This window comes from Ursus arctos, unplaced genomic scaffold (assembly GCF_023065955.2).
Source record: "Ursus arctos isolate Adak ecotype North America unplaced genomic scaffold, UrsArc2.0 scaffold_17, whole genome shotgun sequence".
In the NCBI taxonomy this organism is placed as follows: Eukaryota; Metazoa; Chordata; class Mammalia; order Carnivora; family Ursidae; genus Ursus; species Ursus arctos.
The window spans coordinates 4,688,745-4,710,698 of record NW_026622841.1 but is presented as its reverse complement, the minus strand read 5'-3'; the positions used below and the strand labels follow the sequence as shown (position 1 = coordinate 4,710,698).

Sequence of the window (21,954 nt, the reverse complement as noted above, 5' to 3'; positions counted from 1 at the left end):
ATCAATGGTCCTCTCTACAGAGCTTTTCTCCTCACCTCACAAACATTCACTGAACATCAACCATGTTCTCAGAACTAGCATACACAGACAAGACCCCATTCTGCCCAGAAGGAAGGAAGCTCTGGACGCCATTGCTTTATTACAGCAGATTACTAGGTTATTTCTGCTTTTCATAAAAACTGCAGACCATGTATATGGAATAGGGAAATGGTATACAGCTAACAGACACACAGGACCACACGAATACATCAAAAGACAGTCCCTCACAGCATAAACCGTACATTTGTCCTTATACACTCAATACCCTGAGCTTACGCCATCCTTCTTTTTACACCGACATGCATGGAAGTGTTAAATGGGAACATGCCCATGGCTCAAGAGGGTGCTGGGTACCTGAGGGCCTCTTTGGTTTTAACTGGAAGGCCTGTGTAAGGGTTGACAGGTTTGAGAACCTGAGCTAGCGCTGCTTTTACAGATGCTCTTTGTTTTGTAATATATTCTTTCTTCCAATATCCAGGTTCTTTATCCTCAACCGACAGTGAGTTCATAGATACAGCGGTCTTCTCTGCTGAGTTAACTTTCCAATTAGATCTTTTAGGTGAAAATGCAGTTGAATAGATTCTGATCCAAATAAAACTGGGGGAGAAGAGGAACTACATTAACTAAGAGACATTGTCATGCCCCTGCAGTAGCAATGCATTAGCTTAGAGATGCACGATCATTTTTAAATAGTCCGAGTCCATGAATAAATCACACTGAACATTTTACAGCTGCTCATGTGTTAAAGTGAACTGCAGTTTGAGGTAAGTGTTTCAGATTCACCAACCCCAGAAACACGTACTAAAAGGAAGAGCTTACTTCCCAGGATCAAGTTAAAATGAGTGATCTCACGGTATTTGGCATCATCCAAACCACTGCCATCCTACAGCAATAATGGAACAGACTATAGAAAAATAACAAGAAATATACAAGGTGATTCCTATTGTGTTATTTTAAGTATATACATTTTTAAAAGATTGGAAAGGAACCATATATACATACACACACAGAGAAATGTCAGCAGCAATGGAACTGTATGCTATTTTTGATTTCTGTCTTAATTTTTCCACAAGGAACACATTATGCTTGCACAAAGAGAAGTGAAAAAATTCACTGCATAATGAATGAAAAAAATGAAGAAAAAACCAACAACAGTTAGTACTTTTTAAGTACTGTGTTAAGCATTATTTGAGTACTTTGTAAATGTTAACTAATTACCAACAAACCCATGAAGTAGCTACTATTATTGTCCCCACTGAACAGACAATGCAGTGAGGCCCTGATGCAAAGATCTGGCCCCAGCCAGTCTGTGTATGTTGAAGAAACGGTAGACCCAGGATTGTCGCACGCAGACTCAACCAGCTCACACACCCATCCCCTGTGCTTCTCAGCCTCTTTAGTTAACAGAGAAATGAACTTGAGGAAACCAAATAATTTCTCCAAATGCAGAGAGCCAGCGAGCCACAAGGTTGAATCCAAATTCACCTCTGAGTCACAGCCTGTGCCCCTCCCGCCCATCACACCCAGAGGCCTAGGAGAAGTCACAGGAGCAGTGGCAGCTAGCAGGGGCTGAAGGGAGCCCAAGGCACCTCTCTCCCGGCCAATGCTCTCCTTCAGGGACAGAAAGAAACTTCTCTTGGGGGAAACTGAGGTAGGGTTACAATCAATTTCCTACGGTGAAAGGTGAGCTTTACATAAATAAATGTAATGACATGCTAATTTATGTCTCCACATTTCTGTTTCGGTATGGGATGAACTGGCCAGTGGCCAGCAGGAGAAGGCATGCCCCGCACTGGCGGAGACCCGCTGGCGATGCCCCACGCTCCAGAGCCTAGCCCGTGCTCGGTCAGCCAGTCACCACCGCAGCAGCAAGGAGCACCTCGCAGACATTCCACTGGCACACGCGTCTCCTTGATGCAGGCAGTACACAGACTTCCCAGCCAACTCACCCAGAATCAATGCCTACCCTACCAACGCCCTTTCTAGTCTGCACTTTCAAATCATTTCTCACCCCACGAATCCTTTACCACCAAGTTTTCTGCCCTCAGGTATTTATTTTCCCAGTTCTGAAATGTCTGGCCTTTCATATGTGAGCTAAGAGTTGCAAAATGATGATGATTTGAGTCTATCAAGGTAAATCTGAAACTGTTTCGCCAAAATCCCTTGAGTAGGCACTTTTAAAAACTCCCTTCACATAAAAGCTTGTTCATATTTTCTTCAAATTTATTTTACTCGTCATTTTACTCCACGTAAGTGTTCGCAGATCTCTCACATTGGCACTGCACGAACGGCAGCCGATCTATTCCTGTGCACAAACAGCACTCCCAACTCCCAGAGCGAACGCTGCGGCGGAGGGGAGCAGAGCGCGAGCCCCAAACCCCACACACCTTCAGTTATGACCACACCTAACGTCTGCATGAGAACCACTTTCACACACCTCAGCTTCCCGTATTCACCGTAAGTGAAGCCTAAAAAGAACATTTCATAGAACGAAAATCCTGTGCAGGCTGTTCCGCTTGATTATTTATAAAATACAAATGTCAAGTACAAGATGCTTCTAACAAGTACTCAAAACCCAAACACATTCATTTCTTGATCACCCATCCTGTTAAAAGACTAAGGTGGATTTGAGGACAAGAGCATATTTAGCTTTCTGACTACCAGCCAGGCACACGCAAACTTCAATCAAACAAGTTGTGGACAGAATGGGGCCAATTTAATGTTCTGATAAACAGTGTTTATATGCCCCTTTTGAAGTCTAACTATAAAATCAGACAATGACTCTTAAAAATGAAATTCAACATATGCAGGGGCACCTGGGTGGCTCAGTCGGTTGAGCACCTAACTCCTATTTTTTTTTTTAAGATTTTATTTATTTACTTGACAGAGAGAGAGAGCATGCACTCAAGCAGGAGGAGTAGCAGGAGTGCCTGACTCTTGATTCTGGCTCCGGTCACGGTCTTAGGGGAGTGGGATTGAGGCCCCTGTCAGGCTCCATGTTCAGGGTAGAGTCTGCTTGAGATTCTCTCCTCCTCCCCCCTCCCCCGCTCCTGCTTGTACACACATTTGCTCTCTCTCTTTAAAATAAATAAAAATTTTTAAAAATAAAATAAAATTCAATGTGTGCAATTAAGATATTTCCTATAACAAGAAAACAAACATAAGGGTAACTTCATCAGAAGCTCAGATTTTTAAAGGACAACTCCCAAGAAGGTGGGATGGGCGCATAATTAATAGTAAACATATGCAAGGAACATTACTGGAGGTATGGCCCCAAATCCAGCGGAAGGCCCAGTGCCTGCATCATCTGGACCTGTGAAGGTCAGTGGGGAGACATGATATTTAGGGAAACTAAGAAATTTATAAGTTATCGGCTTATTGAGTAATTGGAGCTCTATCCTTAAAGTAAGAACCCTCCAAAAAGCTATAGTTTGGGATATTTAATTGACCTCTTTCATGAAAAATGCCTTACTGCTCTTTGCTTTAGTGAATATCTTCACCTCTTATTAAGAGTCATAAAAAAGAGACAAAAATTGTTCTACATCCATTCTAGAACTACTGTCAAGAACAGGCTTATTTCCCTTGAATCCACACTGAACCTTCTTGTGTGTTTACTGACACAGACAGAAACATATTCTTCCATACAGGAGACAACAGCTACGCCAATAGTAAGTTTGATCTTTTTCAGTTCATGCAAAGAGATTCCTTCTCTTTAAGCATATAAATACAAATCACTGAAAATATCATTTGACCATTAGACATATTACCTCTGTGTCCAAAAATACTTTCAAAATTAATTCTTTTAAATTTAAAAAATGGTTAAAATGGTCTTACGAGTTTTCATGACTGCCACCAAAACATGAAAAGACGAAAGAGAGACTTGGTTTTCTCCTTACTTGTCATTGGCCAGATGATAAAAGTGCCTATTCACACATCCAGTACACAGCAGGGTCACGGCGTCCAAGTAGGAAAAGATCTTCAGCAAGATTTCTGAAGGTATACTGAGAGAAGGGAAGAGATCAGAGAAGCGGGCAAGCATTTGAGCTAAAAGTTACCCAGAAAACAATGGCTGTTCACCTCCAAACCGAAGGTGACCAGCACCCCTCCTGTCCGAGAGGCAAACTGCGCTGTTATCTTCCAGTGGTTTCTCAACTGAAACACCCTGCTATCACAAGCCTCATGACCTAAAGGAATCCAGAGACCCAAGGGCATGGGAAGCTAACCTCCTTGGCACGTTACTCATATTCACACGCTGTGAATCCACAGGCAGGATTTCCCTACCTCCCTCATGAAAGTATGCATCATTCTTCGGTGAGATAAAGGAAGTAAGAAAAAAGAATGCATTCTTAGCTCTTAATTAAAAAATAACACAGAATCTTCCTCCTCCTTAAAAAAAAAATGGAATAGGAAATATCCACTTATTTTCCACCTAACCCATACCACCCTCACGCACCCTCTTCCTGCACGTCCTCACACTTGAAACCTTCCTCTGGGACTTTAAGGAGACACCAAGCCCTCTAAGATTGTCTGAACTCTCTTCCTTTCTCATTTATTGCCTAAATAAATGACATTGAGTTGCATTCTCAACACCCCATGTATTTCTATGACCTTACACTTTTACAAAACAACTATCAGAATGTGAATGTGTCCAGAAAGCCTCCCCAATGTTAGGAAGTCAGGGATGGGCACGTTTGAACCTGAGGCTGGAAGAAATCAAGCCAGAGAAGACTGGGGGGGGGGGTAGAGAACTGAGGCAGTAAAAATCCTCTGGCCAATTTAAAATAGCTTGTCCCTACTCTCCATTTGTGATCTCAACTATGTTAAATTTTTAAATTATGATGAAAATCAGGTTATCAAATGTTTCATAGGGAAATAATCAGTCCTAAGATTCTGATAATACTGAGAAAGAATGAAGTGTCTCCTCAGAGAAAAGATGATGAATGCAAGACATGCCTGATCCCTGTCACTAGTCAGAGCTACCCCTACTCAAAAGCTTTGAGATATTTTTATTTTAAGACTTTATTTTACTTATTTGACAGAGAGAGAGGGAACACAAGCAAGGGGAGTGTGAGAGGGAGAAGCAGCCTCCCCACCGAGCAGGGAGCCTCAGGGAGCCTCAGGGAGCCTCAGGGAGCCCGATGCGAGCTTGATCCCAGGACCCTGGAATCATGACCTGAGCCAAAGGCAGACCCTTAATGGCTGAGCCACCCAGGCGCCCCAGCTTTGGAGAGATTTAGCCAGGGACTCCCTGATTGTTAAACAAACGGTTTTGCTTAGGGATTAATTAAATCCCTCCTGCCAAATGAAATTCCTTACATTCAGAGTCAATAAATTAGACACTTTCAGTGACAAAAGGCTGCTAATGTAGACGGCAAAGTTGCAAGAAAACACATTTTGTGAGCACTTGGATAACCCGCTGCACACAGGCTTCATATTTTGACTCAACTGTTTCACAAAAATTCAGTTGTTATTTTTTAAATCATCATAATCCAAAAAAATGTAGAGCTGGGCTTAAAGAAAACATTTCAGAAAAGTATCTGGCAAATCTTATCCAGGAAGAATTATTTAATTGCACTAAAATCCTATTCAAAGGCCATTAGAGAGGTTCACCCTCCTACCCAGCAGACTAACATAATGAAGGGGGGTGCTCTCCCTGTACTTCTAGCAAAAGCAGAAAACCCCCACTTTATAGCTAGAACAGCAGAGATCAAAGACATTCTTAATTATTGTTCATGAGGTTTCCTCAAGGCCAGTACAATCACTATCCACACCCATATTGGGTCACTTTGTGTGCGATTCTAATTATTTCATACTGCAGCGGATGGAGGTGGGGGAGGATGGGGAAGGAGACTGGAAAGTGAGAGGCAGGACAGTCCAAGAAGCTCAAAGTGTCAGAGCACAGTGTCTGGTACAGAGAAGGTCCTCGAATATTTGATGGATGTATGAACCGAATGAGTATTCGTTCTATTTCCCGTATCAGATTATTGTATGACAGATCGAGTTCTCAGAGTATAGGGTCTAAAGCTTAAATTGCTGTCCTTAATTCTTTTTTAGTTTTCATTTCTTTTTAAAAACACACTGAAAGTATGTACTCTGTTAGCTGAGTTATAGTATCAAAAGCCCGAAACTTGAAACCAGGTAACTTAGGTTTGAATCTGGATTTTGCGATACGCAGATTATGTGTACCCTATTTCCCCCGCTGTAAATGTCTGCGGGGACCCCACGCATTCAGGACACCATACAATGCTTAGGAGAGAGTTGGGGCCCCAGAAGCATCAGTACAGCACAAACCCACAGGCAATGCAGCATCAATTTCAAGTAATTAGTTCAAAAAAAGGATTCTGCAGAACCTTGCCAGGGCAAAATGAGCTCCCAAAGCACTGGAAGCTATGAGACCGAGAGACCTCTGGAGCTTTTAGAAGAACACACTTCAATCTCCTTTCCACTGTTTCAAGGGTCTTTATCAACTAGAACGTGAATAGTTTTGAAGCACATTTTTTAAAAAGGAAAATTTACTTGTCACTTTCAGAAGTTCGCTTCATAAACCTAGTCTAATAATGACAGTGCTGACAGGCTGATGACTCATAGCAAACTCTCCGTGTTGTACTTTCTTCCCACGCAATTCTATTCTCAGCTCAGAACAGCAGCTTGGTATGTACAGCGTTGGAACTTTCTCTAAGAACTCCACCCCATAGCCCCCCAGAAGAGCGCCAACTACTGCGACTCACCTCTCCAGAGACACGGGACTCATAGTGGAGGGCAGCTCACAGCGCTTTCCCCGCCCAGCACACTGTCTCAGGGGAGTGCTTCCAGCACACTGGGCACCCAGCCCCTTTCTGAAAAAAAGACGGAAAAGTCAAGTTATAATGACAAGTGACCTGTCCAGGCCCCTCTACAAAACCGTAAAGGGTTCATAAACTCCAAAAATGACTCATTGTGAAATTTCACCTCAGGAAGGGGAAGACAAGAAGGAGAAGGGAGGGAGTGAGGGAGGGAAGGGAGAAAGAAGGGAGAAAGAAGGAAAGAAAGAAGGAAGTGGGGAGGGACAGGCAAGGGACTATGAAACATTCCATGTGTCCTGAGTAAGTAAACCTAAAAACTGGACTTATTCTGATGTGCTTTAAACATAAGATTAATCACTTCTGGCCTTTTAGCTAAGCTCAAGTGTAGTAAACTAGAAGACTGAATATTTGCTTTTATAGGCTGTCAGCATATCAATGAGGTGCTATAAAACTTATTTAAGGGAATAAAAGGATAAAAATAAAATGTTATCAACTGGCCAGCTTCAACCATACAATAGCAGAAACCTAACAAAAAAACAGCATCAATCAAGTAAGAAAAACTTGAGATTTGTGAACCAGAACTGCCCACATAATCTACAACCTTGCTGGTCTTTGAGGGATGATAACTGGCTCCAACGCTAGCTCTGGCCATCACAGCCACAGAAACACCAATCCTCCAATTTTTTTCACATTTTAAGTATCTTACGTTCAATGGAATATATTTTAACTGGCCATCTATTATTTTAGTGGTACAAAAAAATAGTAAATCTTACAATCAACGGCTTTTAAGTTAATGAAATAAGGTTTAATATTTTATGCAGTTAGCTCTTTTCAGAAGTTCCTAAAATAAATTTTTACTAAAATCAGCCCTCAAAACCACCACTGCTCCATGGCAGCTTGGTAGGGACTGAAACCTACCCAGAAACCCAGGAAGCCACGGGGCCCACAGCCTTCCGTTTCTAGGCAGCAGCCCCCAGACAGGACTACTGGAGGATGTGCTGGTTCTCTTGGACAGGTTTGGAAGCTGCTTCTCTACCACACACATCAATTCCTGACCCGCCTCCCACCCAGCGTGGGACTAAAATCTAGAGTAGAGCTTCCACGTGCCCCGTTCACCAATATGCCACTGCTGAGTGTGTAGTTGTTCGCCAAGTTTAGCACTCCCCATTTTTCCTACCAAACCGATTGCCTGGATATATTTGGACTAACAATCAAAAAGGATATGGGCAACAATTGGGGACAAACTGAGGGTCATGAGAAGTTGGAAGGAAGGGCAAGAGTCTCTCTGGAAGTGGAAGAACAAAAGATCCATCCCCAGGGATGGATCTGAACAGTGGATGGTGCTAGATCCCCAACACGCCTACCGCAGGGGGCCCAGGGAGCGTGTGGTCCACAACCCCGCACAGCCTGAAACCCGCTGTGGAAATGGGCCCACGACGTGTACATCCGTAAACACTCAAACTGCCTGGTGATGCCCCATGTGCTTCTGAGCAGCCAGAGAATAGTCTGTGCTCCTTTTATAGGTTTTTCTCTTCAGAAGCTGCATAACGGCTAGTCATGGCAAGCCCACCATAAACATTAGCTAGCAGCTGCATGAGGACACCTCAACCTGGGAGAGGCGGACGCAGGAAACCTTTCCAGATCCTGGGAGGTAACAAATTCACCACGTAAGAAACACTGGCTACCCAGGCCTCTGCATGCCAGCTCCAGCAAATGACATTCAATGTGCCAGTGAGTTCTTGGGAATGCAAAGAAGTTAGGCAGAACCAGGGGTACCCAATCTGTGCTCTGCAGCACAGGAAAGAAGGGAGAGTGGGCAGAAGAAGCCCTCATTTGGAAAGCTCTGCAGTGCCTCCCCTTTTATTCAGAGAATTCTACCTATGCAACAGATCTTTGAATATCTGTTCAAAGTATTACTTAAGCAAAGATTTCCACAACAGAAAAGCTTCAACTCCACTGACCTGGCTCTAACACAGTAATAAGAAGTGAAACACAATTTCCTAATTGTATTAGTGTCCTAGGGCTGTCTTAACAACCTGACTCAAACTAGTGGCTTAAAACAACAGAAATTTATTGTCTCAGTCCTAGAGGTCAAAAGTCCAAAGCCAAGGTGTTGGGAGGGCCATGCTCCCTGCACAGTCTCTAGGGAAGAATCCTCCCTTGCCCCTTCCAGCTTCTGGTGGTTGCTGACCATCCTTGGTGTTCCTTAGCTTGTGGCGACTAAGGTGACCAACTCCAACCTCTGCCCGCTCTTTACCCAACCATCTTCCCTGTGTGTGTCTCCATCTCTTCTTATAAGGACGCCAGTCACATTTGATTTAGGATCCATCCGAACCCAGTGTGGCCTCATAGTAACTAATGACATCTGCAAAGACCCTATTTCCAAATAAAATCACATCCTAGGGTTCTGGGTGAACGTGAATTTGGGGGGCACCATTCAACACAATACACAAATTTTAAACATATACATTTTTAAATGATTTAAAAGCACTCCTTATTTTAAGTGGTTAACTTCTTGTAAATTCTGTACCAATCTGTATTGCATATTCAAAGATCAAATATCTTTAGTTGACAGAGGTTTCTAACACATAAGCTTTAAGTAAGAGGCATTTCTATTACCACTCCTTCAAATAATACTATCTGCCCGGATTTCCCAGCCAGTGACACTTAGACCCTGCCAGTATGAATGGTCATGCCAAGAAGTCTGGGGATCCATATATAGACATTGTATGTGAAGACTGAGGAAAGCTTCCTTAACTTAAATGAATACTGCTGGGGTCCTCAAATACAAATTTGTTTAAAAGCATTAGTAAATTGGGACGCCTGGGTGGCTCAGTTGGTTAAGCATCTGCCTTTGGCTCAGGTCACGATCTCAGGGTCCTGGAATGAGCCCGGCATCAGCCTCCCTGCTCAACAGGGAGCCTGCTTCTCCCTCTGCCTGCTACTCCCCCTGCTTGTGTGCGCATGCTCTCTCTCTGACAAATAAATACAATCTTTTTTTAAAAAAAAGGATTAATAAATTGATAATATCTTTTTGCCAAACATATTTCTGCAATCAAAAAGTGTCAAAAAAAATAATAAAATCTATTACACCCTAAGTCCGTTCCAAGGGAATCGAAGAAAAGTAAATTAATATGCTGTATTGATCCATTTCAATCTAGCAAACTGGCAAAGACCAAATAAAGAACATCTCATTCACTGCTGGGAGCACAAATTGGTATAAACAGTATGGAAAGCCAAATCTGGTAGTGTTTACCAAGAGCCTTAAAAGGCACATGTATTTTTTTAAGCCAGGAATTTCACTTACACAAAATGTATCCCAAAGCTAGAAAATGAGCCCAAAAATGTGACTCAAGAAAATCTACCTCAGAGTTGTCTGCACTGACGAACTTCCAAAGCCAGTACAGGGATTGGTTCAACAGCCTGGCTCCAAATAGTGAACAACATTCAGCCAATTAAAGGGACAGTTTCAACACAGGTGAAAAGTGTCTGAGATAGAAACAAGCTCATGATGTCTTCCAGATGTCTGCATGGCTTGGTCCCTCACCTCATTCAGGTATTCATGCAAGTATCACCATCTCACTGACAACTCCTTTGGCCGTTCTCTCTCAAACTCTAACCCAACTACACACACACACAAGCCGCATGTGCACACACGCACTTTAGGCCCCCTCCTATTTTTTCCTTAGCACATATCACCATTCATCACTACACATCTTACTTATCCACTTTGCTCACATCACTGGAATTGTAAGCTCCACATCCGCAGGTCTTTTGCATAAGTTTTGTTCACTCCTGATTCTTAACCCACAACATGCCTGGCATACAGTCAATAAATACCTGCTACATTAATAACATCAGTTGAAAATAGCAGGCTGTATCGGGATACACTACATTTTTATAGTGTATTTTTGAATTTATCTCTTAAGAGAAAAAGTAAACACACACAAAGGAAAAAGGTCTGGAAGGAAAGACAAGGTATTAACCAGTAATACGTCTGATTCACAGAATTACAAGGTTACAAAGTTTTTTGCGTGGTGGTTCTTTTCAAATGGGGGCTGGAGAATTGAAGGGACAGAACTCCATGCACTTTCTATTATTTCTTAATATGTTGAATATGCAATAAACTGTGGGATTTTTGTTGTTTTAATTTCAAAACTGAGAATCCTATACATGAGAAGGTTTGGACTCACAGTTTGATAGCACAATCCTTCAGGCAGGAGCAGTGGTTCCAAAGGCATTCACACCATTCTGGTGTACCAGCTGCCCTGAAATCTGGGGGCACAGCTGGCAGAAAGTTCAAAAGGTCTTTGAAGTCTCTTATTTGTCTTAAACAGTAATGCAAATGTTCCATTCTACTGGATAACTTATCTGTGGTTGTCTTACGATACAAATGTATTATATTATTTACCAGTTAAATTACTTAACATTTTCCCCCAAAGCCACCGCATTAATTTTACATGTCAGGAGGATGCTCCATGCATTCCCTGCCCACTGGCACCTATCTGTTTGAGCAGTGCAGCCTACCTGTTGCTGTTTTACTTTTCCATAATTAAAATAGACCTCATGAGTCCCTATTTCACAAATCAGAGAAGACTATAGTTTTAATGAGTCTAATAGTGACTCATTTAAGGTCCCAAGCTAGAGACCAAGAGCTTCAGAGACTCTCATCTCCTGACTGTCCTTCCAGAGCTCTTCCAACCGTATTATATTCTATATCTTATCAGTATGGTTTTTGGTATTATTGAAAGTACATCTCCATTTCTCCATAAAATAAACCAACTGCACATTTTCAATGGCCACACAATTAACAAATCCGTAAGTTCCATGCATGTCCTCATGTAGGTTTGTGTGTCGACAAAATTAAGTGCATACTTAGCTGACATAATTAGTAAGATGACATTTAGTTTAAAAACACTATTTTTAAGTAATAGATTTCACCTAATAGCTTTGAATAAATTCAATATTAAAAAAATTTACCTTAAAAAAAGAAAAAAATTATATTCTGAGCCTGATTTTTGATATTTGACAAACCAAAGAAATTAGATCAAGTAGAAATTAAGCCAACCTGATAGTCTTCTGCTATTTTTCTCACAGTTTATGACATTTACACATGTTCACATTTTTTCGTTAAAAAGGGAGCTACTGATTCCTTATTAAAATCTAATTTTTCTGCAGTGAAACAATAAAAATCACCACCTACTTAGACCATCTGCAATCATTCTTGGAAGCTGATTTTTCTTTCCCATAAAGAATGCAGACCTCACCACCAAATCACAGGCTGACATGCAGGCTCCCATGCCAGGCACTCCAATTACGTCATCACCAGGAAGTTCACTCAACTTACAAAGTAACAGAAGATTCATCACATAAAAATCATTCTGCCCCCCACTTGCAGAGCTCTAGATATAAAGACTAATTTTAGTAATCATGGCAAATTGATTTAAAATTCGAGGCTCCAATTTAAATGCCACTGTTTCTCTCCTACAGAAGTTTTGAAGGCACTGTCACCGTTTTGGTTGTCACGAGGCTTGTGGTACGTCTAGCATTGCAGCTATTCTCAAGAACCAACTATTACCATAATACTAAGGTGCAGAGAACCACTTCTGAAACCAGGGTAAGAGGATAACGGACCCTAGGACGAACATGGGAAAACGTCTTGGAGATTCGGAAAAACAAAAAGTAATTTAAGGTATTGAACTGCTAAATAACAGAATCATTTTTTATATGTAAACATAGACATTTGGTTTATTAGAAGGCATAATAAGCATGAGTTTTTTGTATCTTACAAATCATGAGGACTTGCAGCAAAAAGAATCCTCAAGAATGCAAATTGTTCTTTGTACTGTCCTTGCACCTGGCAAACCAATTGAGATGATGGGTATAAAGCTAGGAACCACTCACCATAAAATGAGAAGAACCTAATAAGGTACCATGATAGCACACTGATACCTCTAACAGACTGGATCATTCACTGTGAAATGAACCATTACCCTTGGAGTCCAGCTAAAAGATCTTTTGGGATGTAGCGGCAGCCTCCTGCCTCCCGCCCCTCCCGCATCTCCTCAAAGCTGCCTTCTCTCACTGTAGAAGAGGACCACCCTTCAGAACCAGGGTGCCCAAGAGAAATGTAGGGACAGGGCTCTAGACACCAGGACAAGAACACAAGCCCAGCACTTTGTCAGGAACAGGCAGAAGGGGATTAGGGGCTGAACTTCAATGGGTGGCTATCATTAGGCATCCCTTCAGGGTTTGCTTAAAAACGCAGACCCACCGGACGCCTGGGTGGTTCAGCTGCTAAGCAGCCAGCTCTTGGTTTCAGCTTGAGTCATAACTTCAGGATTGTGAGCTTGAGCTCCGTGGTGGGACTGGTGGGACTCTGCCCTGGGCGCAAAACGTGCTTAAGATTCTCTCTCTCCCTCTCCACCTCTCTCTTTCCGAAAGAAAGAAAAAAGGAAAAGAGGGAGAGGGGAGGAAAGGAAAAAGAAAAACGCAGAGAAGGCCTCGAAGTTAGAAGTGCAGAAACTGCCCCAGGAAAACACACTCCCAGACCAACCCACCCACCCCAACTATCTGCTTAGGGGTTGTGTCCATTGGGCGGGAAACCGTGGGCGGGAAAGAATATAGGTAACGTTTTGATGAGTAGATTCTACTTCCCTAACTTACAAACTCATAAAGAGGACAAAAGGGGGGGCTCGTTCTGAACTGGTGCCCTCTCCGCCACCTGCAAGTGCAGACCAGTGATGGGCAAGTGCCCTCGCAGGTGAAGCGCATCCGCGCGGCAGAAGGTGGCGAGGCGCTGCTCCAGGATTCCCAGTTCCCCCCACTGTCTAGAACTGAATGAAGGGAAGGAGGAAGACTGTTCCCCGTTGAAGCTACTCTACTTGTATCGGGACTTGAGGTAACCGCACGTTTCCAGTTAACGAAATTTCCTCCCGCGGTTCTTCAGACCTCTCCCACACTAAGAAGAGCCGCGAGCGCCGCGCCATGCCGACGAATGAAACTAGAGGGAGAAGGGTGGCGGGGTACTGACCCGACCGCGGCCCCCCGACAGTCACCTGAACTCGGCCGGCCCGGCGGTCCCCGGGGCCGCGCCGACGCCGCCGGGCGGCATACGCAGCGCCCGGAGCCCGAGCCAGTGCTGCTGCAGGAGCCTGCCGCGTCCCGTCGCCATGGACACCCGGCGGGAGCGCCTGAGGCGGAGCGGTGGCCCGGGGGAGGAGCGCACCGCCCGCGCCACGCCCTCTCGGCGCCGGCTCGCTCGCCGGCGCGTGTGCGTAGGGGCGGGGCGAAGGGCGACACCGCCTTCCCGCCGGCCCCAGAAGCGGTTCTAGAAACTTCTGGGGCCCTGCTTCTTCCCACGCCCCACGGCCTGATGCCGAGGACGCCGCGTAGCAAGTGGACCGCTGAATTTTGGCTACTGGCTTTGGGCACTGCGCCGGCCTCGTCCCTCCCCACCTGTTGGCTCTGGGGAAGTTTGTGCTGCTTCCTGTCCGGTTTCCTTGGGGAGAAACTGAAACGCAAAGGCTACATCATTTGCCCGTAAGGAACGGCAAAGCTACAATAAGACTGAGAATTTCCCAGCGTACAGCCCTCTAAGGGTTACAAGAACACCCAGTTTGTAATCGCTAATTCGATTTTTGCCTGTTGCGCGATCACTCCTTTCCCACCCGTGCGGCGCCAAATACGTGCAGCGCATGCGTAGGGAGCTCTAGAAGGATGCGGAAGGGCCGCGTGCCCTCTGGCCGCCTTGCACTGTGGGAGATGTAGTCCTTCTGCCTTTCCCGCTGCGGTAACTCTGGGAGGAGTGAGGGCTTCAAACTACTATTCCCAAGACTCCTCAAGGTTTCCCAGGTTACTTTGCAGAGGCATGGCGGGTAGTGTGTGAATGTCAGTACGGAAGGTAATTAAAGCACTTTAATTCGAGTGAAAAGAGCACGGAAGGGAAGAGGAGGTGGACACAGCTTCTTTAGGAAGCTAACGTTTTTGCCGAACACGCCGTGCAGAATCACCCGTGTGAATGTGTAGCACTGAGTACACTCCGGCTGCGCGTGTGTATTGGGTAGTGAAGCTTTGCTGTTCCAAATTGGCACCTTTCCAAAGCGGAGCAGTTTTCCGTGATCATGATTTGTACTTTTTTACGAGCTGCACAGTGTGCGGAGAAGCTGCGCAGGTCGTCGGGGAAGCGGCTGTTCCCGCCACACTTAGTGCTTAACAAAGCTTGCTTGAAGACTGCGCCCAGCTTGAGCTGGGGTCTGCAAGAGCGAAAGAAAGCGGTGCCACCCAAGTGTATCCTTGGAGTCACCCAGAAAACCATCTGGACGCAGGGGCAGAGCGCCCAGAGGGCAGGGAACGACAGCAGCAAACAAGTGTCTGTGCACAGTCAGAGAGGGGAAACCGTCGTCTCAACGTCACAGAAAGGTAATGGGAGTGATCAGTCTTTGAACAAACGTGACGAGAGCTACCACTGTCCTTTCACACAGGTTCAGTGCTAAAGATAGAAAAACAGTTCACACAAATTAAAAGGTAGGACCCTTCAACACAGTTCAGAATTTGAGAATATAGACCTACAATTTTCTTCACAGACTTGAACTCAGATTTCAAAGTTGATTTTTACATAACTTCGTTGAATTATGTCTAGAAAATTTTTGTCAACTTTTATTAGTTTAAGCGTGGAGCTGTATAAAACTTAACCATTGTTTAGAAGTTTATAATAAGTTAGATTTCAGAGATGTCCTTTCATCTCAGTTGAATTAACTATTCACTCCGTCAGACATTAAAACTCATATGTATGAGGCACACCTACCCGTTTCACACAACTGAAAATTAAAACCACATTTTCCTAATCTTAATTTCCTAATAGCCAGGTCAGTGCTCTTCAGAACAACCATTCATGAGTATTCTTGAGCTTCCATTTTCTCTATGCTTAACACTTGAACAGATGCTAATGGGTGTGCCAAGGAATTCCTGCACACAAATAGGTTAGCATTTAGTGAGGAAGAAAGTAGATACAGAGTCTGAAACAGTGAAAACACAGTAATTGTGCTGCAGAGAGAGTAGCAGGGAGTGTAAAATAGATACAGAGTAATTGGGTGGAATAAATAGGTATTATTGAGGCGTAATCCATAGGGAGTAGTTCATGTAGGTCAACTCAGCACTGCTTTTGAATGACTACTGTACCCAGATGTTGAGATAGATTCTTCATGCTACAGAATTAAAGATGTTCAAAGCATCGTTTACCTCCGGGTGACACGGGCAGCAATAAAAAGAACATAGATAATAGGAAAAGCAAAATGTAATTCTGTCAGGGAAAGTGAGAGAAATTTTCATAGATGAGCTAACGAATTTAGTGTTTATTGTTTATTTCTTCATTTCACAAGTAACCTGTAGAAAAAATAAGTAAAAGGAAACAAATGGTTGAGACATCCATGATTATACCATGCAAAGATGACTATTGTTAATATTTTGCTGTGTGTCATTTCGTACATACAGTTTTTGACAACATTAACAAAAAACTGTATCCTATCAATTGTTTTGTAATCTGCTGAATACGTAAAAAACAGACTCATTCATTCATAATAGCCTGAACAGCGTGGTGAGGGACAATTCAAAGTTCAGCTCGAATGAACAGCCTGTGTGCAGAGGACAAAGGCACAGACTGTCAAACAGCGTCTGTCAAGCCTTCAGGCTCCAGCAACAGTGCTGCTTATACTGCACATGGGTCCTGCTGCAGAGTCTTGTCCTCATCTGGACCCCATTCAAAGGCGACAGAGTCCAGAGGGACCTATCACACATCGTGGTAGGATGTACAGGATGCAGGAGTTTCTTTTCTTAGGGATGGGTGTCTTGGCATGCCCCATGCACTGTACCCCTACAAGTTTTGCTTACGTGTTCAATGAGCCCTGGATCTGTTTTCTGGGCTCATCCCCCACACTTGGAGTACATGTGTTTACCAAGCTATCCAACACACATGCCCCTTGTTACTTTTGCCTCCGACTAATATGATGGCATAAATAGAATGGACAAGTGTGATGTTTTGCAGAATGTCCACAACAGCGTTGTCCAAATAAAATGATGCAGTGATGGAAATGTTTTGTCTGTATGCGGTCTCAGTGTGGTAGCCACTAGCCACGTGTGGCTGTTCAGCACTTGAGGTGTTGCTGGTGTGACTGAGGAACAGCTTATTTAATTTAAAGTTAACTTAATTGTAAACTTAAACTCAAATAGCCGTGTGTGGTGTGTGGTTACTGTACAGGACAGCCAAAATCCAGAAGGTCCAGGTCCCTTAAAACGAGGTGATAACATGTGGGAGACCTAACAAACCCTAATCGAGGCCATACACATATGCTGTTGTCTCTGTCACGTTCCTGCAGAGCACTGCAGCTCCTTCTCAGTCAAGAAGCCGGATCTGGACAGGTTCTTCATTTTCTAAGTTTATTCGCTTCACAAATCTGTGGCCAAGTGAATTCCTGTTCTAAATTCCATTCTGTTTGTGTGCACAGCCAGTGGGGGCGGCAGGGTGGGAAAGTGACTGTCAGAGTCAAGGCCTGTTTCGATCCCTTGGACGGAAGTTGACAAAGCAGACACTTAATCTGTGAGCAGCAGAATGTGTCCGGTGCTGCTCAGTCTGTATTGTGTTTTCACGCCGAGGGCCTGGATCACTTGTTTAAGTGTTTCTTTGTCTTAGAAAGTAAAGAGGTATTAAAATTATAATACTAAATACAATTATCCCTGGACCAGAGTTCTGAGGTTCTTTTGAAAACTTTCCTCAGGTGGTTCTGATTCACAGGGAGGCTTGAGATCAGCCGCCCTGGAACACACGAAGACCCCCGCGTGGGGTCCCGACTCCACATGTCCCCCCGCTAGAAGTGGTGAAGCCGTGAGCGTTCCCGCCTGTCGGGCACACGTCTGACTCAGCCGTGCTTTCTCTCTACAGTGAAAGAAGCTGGAAGAGATGTTACCTATTTGATAGTGGTGCTGTTTGGAATCACCGTCACAGGTTGATCACAGCAAGTATAATAGCTACCCCGCAAGTCTTTTTTAACTTAACACTTGTCTTGCTCTTGCTTTGCTTGATCTTCTTTTTCTGTAATTTGCAGGTGGCTTGTTTTACACAATTTTCAAAGAACTTTTTTCTTCATCGAGTCCTAATAAGATCTATGGGAAAGCCTTAGAAAAATGCAGATCACACCCCGAGGTTAGTCCTCCAGATGGAGTCACACACACTGTGAATATCGGGGGGAAAAATGCCAGCCGGGGTGGAGGTGGGGGCAGAACATACATATTGGTTCTGAGACTAGTGATGTTTATGTGATAATAAAGTCATGACGGTTGGATTGTGATTGTTATTAGCTCTCGGTTCTGTACTTGAAATGCTTTAGGACCACCCAAAGGTCTGTGTAGCGGTGTTTTCATCCTAATTATGCTAGAGAGTCACTTACTGTCATAGATAGTAAATGCCTAGACCTTGCCAGAGTGTTAAACTCCTGCAGTAAGTTCCTAGCCCTGTGAAACACCTGATTCATGACCTCGCGATCACGATAGTAGTTAGTGACACTCACTAAAGGCACATTGTGACCAGGCACTACACTCAGTGCATCGTCATTCTTGGCTCTCACGGAAGCCATTTGTGTTCAATACTATGACTCTCCCGTTCACAGAAGGAGACACTGACACGTCAGAGATGGGGGAGCTCAACCACAATTGCTGAGCTGAAAGCGGGACAGCCAGGACCTGAGCCCAAGTTTGTGTGACTCCAAAGCTTATGCTCTTAAGCACAGCCTGCCCAAAGCATTCCCCAGGAGGAGGCTGCCATGTAGAACAGCTGCTCACGTCTCTTAGGGGTCCTGCCAGAAGGAAGGCTTTCTGGTCACAGAAAGCCAGCACAGCCACTGTAGCGCCAGACTTCCTACGCCCTGGGTGGAGGGCTTCAGCATGGGAAAATAGTGCTCATTGAAATCTTAATCCTCATGCCTGGAAGGAAAATAGCAGATAGCACCAGAAACTATCAGGGCGGCTTCTCGCACAGACCCAGGTGCGTGAGAAACACACAGCACTCTGTGAGGGGAGAGGTGTGAAGCCACAGGTGCCCTCAGAGCAGGTGCCCTGACTGGGTTCCCTGGGGCCCCATCTCCGCTTGGTCCTCCCGAGTCTCCAGTCCTGTCCGCAGGCTAACGGTCTGCAGCACCTTGTGCTTTAACTCTCTTGATTTCTTATCGTTGGACTCTGGGCCGTCCGTGAGACCCATGAAGGAGGAGTCAGGGAGACACATCTCTGAGTAAGTGGGAAATGAGCAGGGAACAAGGAAGGTTCCAGTTATGTGGTTTTTTTGGAAAGGCTCCAAAGTATTTGCATTTTAAACTCAAGAAGAACTACATTTCCCTGTCGTGAGTTTTCCTGTTAGGAATCATGGTTCCATACCTCTGGATCTGAGGTGATTATTGCAGGCTTCCCCCGGCGTCTGAAAGGGGCGTGCTCCCTCGAAAGCTCTCGAGAGTCAAGGGCATGAAGCGAGGGCGCAGCCACCATTTCCTGAAAGCAAGAAGCCTTGGGTTTTGTTCAGTTGGCAAACACAGGTACTAACGTAGGTTCTTTAGAGTGAAGTGGTGAAGCCTGTGCTCGTTTTCTTTCACCGTCTTTAGCGACTCAGAGAATTGTCTTGTCCTTGTAGCTCTGAGTATTAGACCCCATGAGATACATCTCACTGAAAACGTTCCGATGTGTGTTTAACCATTTGCCTGCTTTGTTGTGCCGGGTGTTTGTGAGGGAAGTAGGAACACCTGTCGTGAAGCCGTGGGTCACAGCATGGAGTCACCGACTTCGGTGTCTGCAGGAAAGCCGTCCTTAGGGGAGCAGTTTTTTCATCGTTGGAGTTGTCATTTTGAAAGGGTCCCAGGCTTAATGATTTGTTTGCTTAAAAAAATCACTTGGTTTGTCAAAATCTTTCCCCGGGAAGCTTGAAAGGCAGAGGCCTTACTGAGTCCCGCGCTGCGTCTGTCCCGCAGGTCATCAGTGTCTTCGGCGAGCCCGTGAAGGGCTACGGGGAGGTGACGCGCCGCGGGCGGAGGCAGCACGTCAGGTACCACACTTCACCCGCCTTCCGGAAGCTCGGGGTCATTTTTAAACGACAGGAATTGAGGCTGTGCTCTTTGGCTTTCTTGACAGTTTTATCGAATATGTAAAGGATGGGCTGAAACACATGCGCGTGAAGTTCTACATCCAGGGCTCCGAGCCTGGGAAGCAAGGAACTGTGCATCTCGAAGTGAAGGAGGTGGGGGATCGTGTGGGGACCGGGTGGACCGAGGGCTCTGGGGCAGCGGGACAAAAGCTACACCTGGAAATATGTTTGTTTTTCAGAACCCAGAAAGTGGCGAGTATGAATTTCGATATATATTTGTTGAACTTGAGCCCTACCCTAGAAGAACTATTGTCATCGAAGATAATCGATCCTGAGATGATTGCAGGACCCCAGCAAGCACGGCTTCTGGGCGGATGTGGCATGGGGCGGACCCCCAGCTCTGCTCTTCCCCGCTCCTCCCGAGTCTGTAGAATGAGTCAGGACAGAGTGTGTAGCACAGAAAAGTGAATGGAAGTGGGCAGTCGCTGCATTTAGATGAGCTGGAGATTCTCTTGTAGAGGGCAAAATCACGAAATAGAACACAGTTTATGCTATCCCTGAATCAATCATGGACTGTATTTCTGCTCTAGTTAATATCCTCTTTCATGATAAGAAATCCTTGTTATTAAAAACTTTACACCATGTAAATAACAGAAAAGAGTATTTTATGCTTTTATGTTGTATAACTATATAAAATCTGTGAAATAAAGTCAAAACTAACAAAAAGATGTCAGAAGCAGCTTGCTTCCGTAGACCGGAGTCTGACATTTGGGGACAGGACGTTCGAACGACAAGTTCACATGATAAGCATACCCTACACAATGCCTGCAGGAAGGCTGTAGTACTGCCGTGTGTCTTGTACTGCGTCCTCAGTGCGTGGGGACGCTGTGTGCAGTGGGAGGAGCCCACGCCCGCTGGTCGGGGGGACTGGGCCCTCAGCAGGTGCGTGTCAGACCTCACCGTCCTGGCTGGTTAGGATGACAACGAGAGGACAGGTGCAAGCATCTGACCACAGATGGCATCATGGAGTGTCCCCACATCCTTTAGAACAGACGTCCCTCCCAACTCCCAAAGGAGTGTGGAGACCAATGGGCCTGGTGCACCTGTATGTAGAGCGTCTTTCTGGGAGATGACAACTCTCTTTTACCTCAAGTATTTACGAGCAACCTAGAAAAGTGATCCTCACGAGAGTGTAATCACGTGACTGTGAAGTAACTGCACTGGGAGAGATCTAGAAATGCCCTTTATCTGTGGGGCAGGCGGGTGCGGGGGGGGGGGGGGCCTGGTCCATCCTGTGACAACAGGGTTAAGGCTTTTTTCAGTAGCAGTGGACAACATCAGAAATGAGCAGGAGTGGAAGGTACTGTGTCTCCAGTTGAGAAAGAACTGGTAGCTGCCTGAAGAATGAGAGCCGGGGAAGAGGCCAGCAGGACAGTTATTATGACAGCACGCAGGGGCAGAGTGGGGAGGGCGCACCACCTCGCAATCCCCCCACCCCCTATCATGGTTAACAGACACTAAGGAACAGATTCGTGTTTCTGCTTTGAATTTTGAACTTGTTTTGTCTTTTATTTTTCTTGGGTTGCTAAAGAGGAAAGAAATTTTGGGACATGCAAAAGAAAAGGAAGCAAGGGAGGAGACACAAATGCAGGGAGGAAGGGACAACAATAGAGCAAAGTCCCAGGGGACTGGATTCAGCGCAGACCTGGGGGGAGCCGGGCGTCTGTGCGGGGGACAAGTTTGGAGGCACCCCCAGCTGGCTAGCCTGAGTATGTCATAAGTTGAGAAAATGCTCAGGGTGGGGCTGGGGCTTGGAGAGGGGGAGGAGGTTTGCCATAGCCTCCAAAGGACAAGAGAGAGACTGACCAGGGAGTGGTGGCCAGGGTGAGACCAGCCCCGGAAAGTGTGTAAAATGGCAGCCGGCCAGACGTGCAACCACAGTCACAGGGACGGAACGGACGAGGCAGACGGGTGGGTGAGTGTGAGGCCGCAGCACTGCAGGAGAGCAGGCTTGTT

General features: G+C 45.1%; 2 protein-coding genes across 2 annotated transcripts in view; one reads left to right on the top strand and one right to left on the bottom strand.

The window, feature by feature from the left end:
* The window catches only part of FBXO15 (F-box protein 15), a 52,511-nt gene extending 38,382 nt beyond the window's left edge, over positions 1-14,129 (bottom strand). Inside the window, exons 1-4 of the mRNA XM_026496482.4 lie at positions 13,880-14,129; positions 6,768-6,875; positions 3,936-4,040; positions 394-636 (exon numbers count right to left, since the gene is read on the bottom strand). Of these exons, the coding sequence (XP_026352267.3) occupies positions 394-636; positions 3,936-4,040; positions 6,768-6,875; positions 13,880-13,995 (572 nt within the window). The 5' untranslated portion in view covers positions 13,996-14,129. The remainder of the gene's footprint in view (positions 1-393; positions 637-3,935; positions 4,041-6,767; positions 6,876-13,879) is intronic.
* Positions 14,102-20,664, top strand: TIMM21 (translocase of inner mitochondrial membrane 21). Its single transcript, XM_026496483.4, has 6 exons — positions 14,102-15,242; positions 17,758-17,820; positions 17,921-18,018; positions 19,826-19,899; positions 19,986-20,091; positions 20,178-20,664. Exons 1-6 carry the CDS (start codon positions 14,945-14,947, stop codon positions 20,271-20,273), a joined length of 735 nt encoding a protein of 244 aa, XP_026352268.1. The 5' UTR covers positions 14,102-14,944; the 3' UTR covers positions 20,274-20,664.
* Positions 20,665-21,954: the final 1,290 nt, after the last annotated feature.